This window comes from Cavia porcellus, unplaced genomic scaffold (genome assembly GCF_034190915.1).
Source record: "Cavia porcellus strain 051 isolate PalLab524CR breed Dunkin Hartley unplaced genomic scaffold, mCavPor4.1 scaffold_37, whole genome shotgun sequence".
Classification (NCBI taxonomy): Eukaryota; Metazoa; Chordata; class Mammalia; order Rodentia; family Caviidae; genus Cavia; species Cavia porcellus.
Genome location: NW_026947520.1, coordinates 7,714,713 through 7,720,712, shown reverse-complemented (window position 1 = coordinate 7,720,712; position 6,000 = coordinate 7,714,713). Strand labels below are relative to the sequence as shown.

At 46.6% G+C, this 6,000-nt stretch overlaps 1 protein-coding gene across 1 annotated transcript; it reads right to left on the bottom strand.

Moving 5' to 3' along the window:
- Positions 1-1,056: 1,056 nt before the first annotated feature.
- Positions 1,057-2,895, bottom strand: LOC134474737 (endogenous retrovirus group K member 5 Gag polyprotein-like). Its single transcript, XM_063243273.1, has 2 exons — positions 1,638-2,895; positions 1,057-1,493 (listed from the first exon to the last, which is right to left on the bottom strand). Exons 1-2 carry the CDS (start codon positions 2,893-2,895, stop codon positions 1,057-1,059), a joined length of 1,695 nt encoding a protein of 564 aa, XP_063099343.1.
- Positions 2,896-6,000: the final 3,105 nt, after the last annotated feature.

Genomic DNA, 6,000 nt, shown 5'->3' with positions numbered 1-6,000 from the left:
CATGCTAGCAGCGGCGGCAAGCAATAGTGTGCAGAAGTATATGCTGTAGCTTTGTTTAGGGAACCTGGTATTAATGGGGGCTCCCTGGACACCTGCGGCGGGCGATACCAAAGGGGTCCTCCAAACCTCGGTTACCTCGCATCTGGGGAAGCGATCAATTTTCGAAGCCGGGGTCATCTTCAGGTATCTGGGGTTCCACTGACCGTGGCACGTTGGAGATCCTCACCAGTCGTTCTGGAATCCACATCGGCTCCTTCCCTGGTGTCTGTGGGAAGACACAAACCGCACCTCGGGTCCAGCTGAGCACTGGGTCTGGGCCATTCCATTGTCCTGTAAGGACGTCCTTCCATTTTACCATGCCCTTGTGCATAGGGGAGGGACTGGTATGCTCCTCTGCAGGGGAGCGATCGTGTGCATTCAAGTTTAAAAAATTATATGTAAACAGGGCCAATGAGAGTCTTCCTTTCGGGGGGAGGCCATGGCCTATTCCCTCTTTTTGTTTTTGTAACACCAGCTTGAGCATTCTATGAGCTCGTTCTATAATGCCTTGTCCTTTTGGGTTGTAGGGTATTCCATGTTTGAGGGTAACTTGCATCTTATAGCAAAATTGGGCAAAAGCTTGACTAGTATATGCTGGGCCATTATCAGTCTTTAATATCTTTGGCTTTCCCCATGCGGCCCAGGCCGCCAAACAGTGATTAATAACATGTGTGACTCTTTCACCTGTTTCAGCGGTGGCAAAAATAATCTGTGAGAGAGTGTCAACAGACACATGCATATATTTAAGGGTTCCAAATTCTTGGATATGGGTGACATCCATCTGCCAGATGTGATTGGGACTTAATCCTCTAGGGTTGATCCCAACGGAGGGTGTTGGCAGGAGAACCGTGCAATTTGAGCATAACCTCACAATCTCACGAGCCTGCTGTCTAGATATCCCAAATCACGTCGCTAGGGTGCGTGCATTAACATGATACAGAGAATGGAACTCCTTTGCTGCTGAATAGGGTTCCTGGTTAAATGAAGTTTCTATCAATTGGACTCCCATTTCAGGTGTTAGTATGAGTCCGGAGGCGGCACAGAGGTCCACTCCTGCTGACCCTGGGGTAGCCCTGACTGGCTGTTCACTCCCGGAAAGGGGCTGCTGGGGGAAAGGAGGCCCGCCTTGTAGGAGGGCCCCCTCTGGCCGTTTTTTGGCTGTGAGTCTTTACGGCCAGTCAGAGAATTGCCCTCCTTATCAAAAACAGAGCGGCAGTCCTTAGCAGCATGATGGCCCTTGCGGCACCGTTGGCAAAGGCCCACTTGTCCCACGTCAGATGTCCCATATTGTTGAGAAGCGGTACCTTTACCTTCTTTGTTTGGGCAGAACCTCCTGACATGTCCTGGCTGGCCACACTCAAAACATTTTTTACTCTTTTGCATCTGCTGTTGTGTTGCTGGAGGGTGGGAGCCGAGGGCCACATTAATTGAAGCGCCCACCAGGGCTACAAGACCTGAATTAGAGAGTGGTCCCCCCACTTCTCTACATAATTTGGTCCAGGTTTCTAAACTCTTGTTTTTATGTGGTGTAATGACTGCACGGCAGTCCTTAGTACACTGCTCAAAGACTAGCTGCTTTACCAGGGGCTGCGCCACACTGAGGTCGGGGAAGACCTTGCCAGCGGCATCTAGCATCCTGGCCACAAAGTCAGAGAATGGCTCTGTCATCCCTTGCACAATCTTAGTAAGACAGGCGGTATGTTCGCCTGGCTTGGCAAGCTGTTTCCAAGCGGCAATAGCGCACTTGGTAATTTGATCATAAACTGCCTGAGGGTGCCGGATTTGATCTTGCGCATGGGCTCCCTGACCTAGTAGCATATCCTTGTTCCATCTAGCGTTGCGCTCCCTAGCGTTCTTTTCAGCTTGCTCCCCACAATACTCGTCGTTCCAAGCCTTCCAGTCCATGAATTGGCCTGGAGACAGGCATGCCTTTGCAAGCTGTGCCCAATCCGAGGGTGTCAAAGGGGTGGTTCCTATATTATCCAAAAGAGCCTGTGTGAACGGAGCATTGGGGCCATAGGTAGAAACTGCCTCTTTTAATCCCTTAACCACTTTCATGTCCAGAGCCTGATAATAAGGCGTGCCGGCCTGGTCTTGAAAGACCGGATAGAAACCGGGGATGTCATATGAGGTGAGGCCCCTACGCAGGATGTCCCACAAGCGACCATGAAACGAGCGGCGTCCGGAGGACGGAAGTGTGGCAGGGAAGGGAGGGGGCAGCCCCCAGCCTCCAGGTGCGCTCATTCCCTGGGGTGGCTCCCAGGGAGGGGCAGACGGGGTTGGTCTCGTCCCGCCTGGGGTATGTACTTCCTGTATATCATTCTCCACTCTCTGGAGCTCTTCCTCTAAGCTCTCCATCAACCCTTTACATAAGGTTCTAGAGGGCTTATTAGTCTCCTGTCCTGTATCATGGTGCGAGCATGTCTTGCCGCTGTCTTCCCCTTTTGGGCCTGTCAGAGGGCCCTCCCCTTCCGAATCTGAGGAGTGATCCAGTGAACCAGCCTCAGAGGCCCCTCTTGAACTCTCTGAGCACGCCCGCTCAAAAGCATGGCGCGCCTTCTTAAGCCCTTGAGCTGTGCCTACCATGCTTTTGGCTTTAAGACATGCCCGAACCATCTCCCATATGGGGCGGACCATAGGGTTGACACCCATCCCTTGTTCCCCAGCAAACTGAATATCACATCCTAACTTGTCCCAGGAGGGTAAAGTGAGGGATCCTGTGGGCAGAAACCATGGGGCCAAACCATTGATACATTCGAAAAACTGCAGCACCGTTTGCTTATCTATCCTAATCCCTCGCACCTTAAGCAACAACCACAGCAATACGGCGAGGGGGCCGCAGTTAACATTGCCCATCTTAACAAAATTAAAGAGCCCCGAGGCGCAATAGCCAACAGAGGCCTGCCCTTCTTTTTCGGGCAATGTCGATCCCCGCAAGGGGTTGACAAGTAGATCCCTTAAAGTGTGTCCACCAAGGGCCGGGTTAAGCCGCCGCTCACCCGCAGGTACGTACCGTTTTTCAACACAGTCACAGGAGCCGCAGAAGGCACGGGAATGGTTTCGAGTCTCTGTACGGGCCACCAGCTGTCCGGCGCCGCGTCTGTCCCGCAGAATGAGGCACACGAACACTTTGTCTCTGCAGGCTCCTTTATTGACTGGGCTACAACCTCAATACACGTCCGTCCTTGACGGCTTCCTACGTGTTGTGCGTCGGGCACTTCCTATACTTGGGCTTATATAGCTAATGTTATCCAATCATGGGATTACATGTGGGGACAGGCGATTGGGCGGCAACAAGGAAGCAATCAATCATTACCATATATGGCGGGGACAGTAAGCCGAGCAAGAACCAGGAAGCAGGATGTGTGCGCCATCTTGGGCACACGATGGGCGGGGGAGCAGCGAGGCGGTTGGCAGACGCCATCTTGTGGCTATATTCTCATGGGTAATACGGCAGGCTCCCAACAGCAAAAGAAAACTATTTCAAGTGTCTGAAGTTATAATGCAGAGATCTATTTGCATAAAATATGGCAGCCACTGTTACAGGAATCTTGACCCATGAGTTTCATGTCCAACTTCTTGCCACCACTGCCCTTGGTGTTCCTGGAAGACAGAGTAGGCTGTCTGCCCCGGTGCTCAGGCCTGCCCTGATTTCTGAGCACTTGTCTGTCCTCAACACTGTAGATTGCCCCCGTTTCTTTTTCCTTGATCATGGCTGAGCTCCAGTTACAGTGCTCTCTCTCCTGTGTCCTGGGCCATTTCCAGCCCTGCCCCAGTCATTTCCGCTGGGTGCTTTGTTCTTGCCCTGCTGCACGTAACTGCAAGTAGGGTGATGTCCTCACATTGCAATCTCTTTATAACTTCTGTCAATATTTGTCTTCTGAGAAATACAACTTAGGGTGAAAGAGATTTGGGCAGTAGTGTATGCTCTTCCTAGAGAAGGATGGAATGAGAGGGCTGGAAAATCTTTTTGAGTTAAAAAAATAGCAACCAAAATACAAACTTAAAACATTTATTCTTAGATATTCTATTATGTTGTTTTCCAAGCAAAACTGATTATGCAAACCAGAAGTTTTGGTGCACTTTGACCTCTTTGTTGTTGTTGTTTTGTTTTGTTTTACCTCACTGATGATTCTAAAACTCCAGAAGAAGCCCTTACACACTGGGAGCTCTGATATTGGCCCAGAGGAATGCTCACTTCTCGACTCTCAGAACTGCAAGACTCAAAGTTTGGCAGCAAAGATAAAGGGTTGCAGACTACAGATGAATCAGAAAAAACAATGATAGGATAAAAAAGAGAATGATAGGATAAAATGATAGGACAAAAATGATAGGATAAAAATATGATAGGATAAAAAATAATGATAGAATATACTGATGCACTCTTAGTGACATTATTAATAATATGCCTTGAGCCACAGCAAATATGAGGTTTAGATTTGGAGATATGCAAGTACAGTGCTAGGAAGAAAGAGAAACATATGGATCCTTTAAAAACATTTCAGTTTAGAGATTGCTTTTCATTGTTAATTAAGTCATCATGATTTCAAATGACTCTATTCATCAGCTTCAAAAGGAAACACTTTGTAGTGAGCTAGTAAAAGGCTACACTGGCTGGGCAGGAAAATAACACCACCTCAACAAGTGTTGAGTTTGTGTGGGGATAAAATGTGAACAGAACACAATTGAGAGAACAACTATTTTTTGGTGAAATGCGATGTTTTTTTGAACTACTGTTTTATGACTTGGAAGCAGAAGAAATCGCATGCTAATAGAGCTGGCAGACCAAGGCCTGTTTTTAATAAGATCCAGTGAGCCACGTCACAGAGGTCAGTATCTAGAGCTGCCTGAGGCTGGAGGATGCAAAGACTGAACTTTTGCTTTCAGGAGCCAGCTTTGTATTATTGATATTATGCCATTTCTGCCTCTCATAGCCACCCACCGGGTTGATATGGTGTCCTTCTTACTTTACTAATACCGGGCATTAACCCTGACCCCCTTCTACCTAAAGCCATTTCTCTCTACTGTCGGAGTTATCCATTAAACACAGTATTTATCTGCTAGCTAAAGAATTAAGCACACCGTTTTAAGAATGGCAGGTAATCACTTTTATAAATCATTTTTTCATCTGCCTATTCTCATTTCTCATTATTTTCTCCTAATAGAACCCTTATGACCTAGGCCCATTGCTATTGAGATTGTGAATAATATTTGCATTATCATCTTGTAGTTCTTCTTAGTGCTCTTCCTTATGGACCTGATGGTTTCTGTCCAGTCTGTATTGAATGGAATCCCACCTACCATTGCAACCCATCTGTAAAATCTTTCCCATTGAAGTCTTTCCTGAGATGTTCTTTCTATTCAGCCCTTTCTCTTCTGTAGAGTTAGTGCTGGCTTGATGTAGACCCTCATTCCTACACTCAGTGTGGTTTATTACACTTATTTACCATCCCACCAACTCTTCCCTTTATTTCAAATCCATAGGGAAGCACTTATACCGGCTATTACATGAAAGAGCTGACAGAATCTGCCTTACCAGTAGGAACTCAGTAAATGTTAGTAAATCTAATTAATTTCAAGAAGCTAAGAAGAGAGAATATTCATGGTAAATGTCAAACACAACAAATAAGCAGGTGTTTGAAGAGAAACTCAGAAGTAAGTGAAAAGAAGCTTGACCTCAGTGAAAACTGTTAAAATGGATCGTCATTTCTTCCTTATGTAGATGTGAAGATTAAAAGAGTGCCATCATATTTCATATTCGCAGAGATGAGGTCTGGCAGGCACTCTTATGCCCTTGGATACAGTTTTGCAGATTATAAAATAGTACAACTCTTTTAAGGGGCATACAAAATGTAGCTATACAAATTTAAATGGTTATAAACTTTATTAATGTAACTTTATTTCTGAAAAGTTTTTTCCCTAGAATTACCTGAATACCATTTTTCCTAGAATTACCTGAAT

Excerpts from the sequence above, each read along its gene's own strand:
- LOC134474737 (XM_063243273.1), bottom strand. The coding sequence starts at position 2,895 with ATGGGCAATGTTAACTGCGGCCCCCTCGCCGTATTGCTGTGGTTGTTG. Across the intron at positions 1,494-1,637 it reads CAAGGTCTTCCCCGACCTCA|GTCTTGTAGCCCTGGTGGGC; the intron begins GTGTGGCGCAGC and ends TCTCTAATTCAG.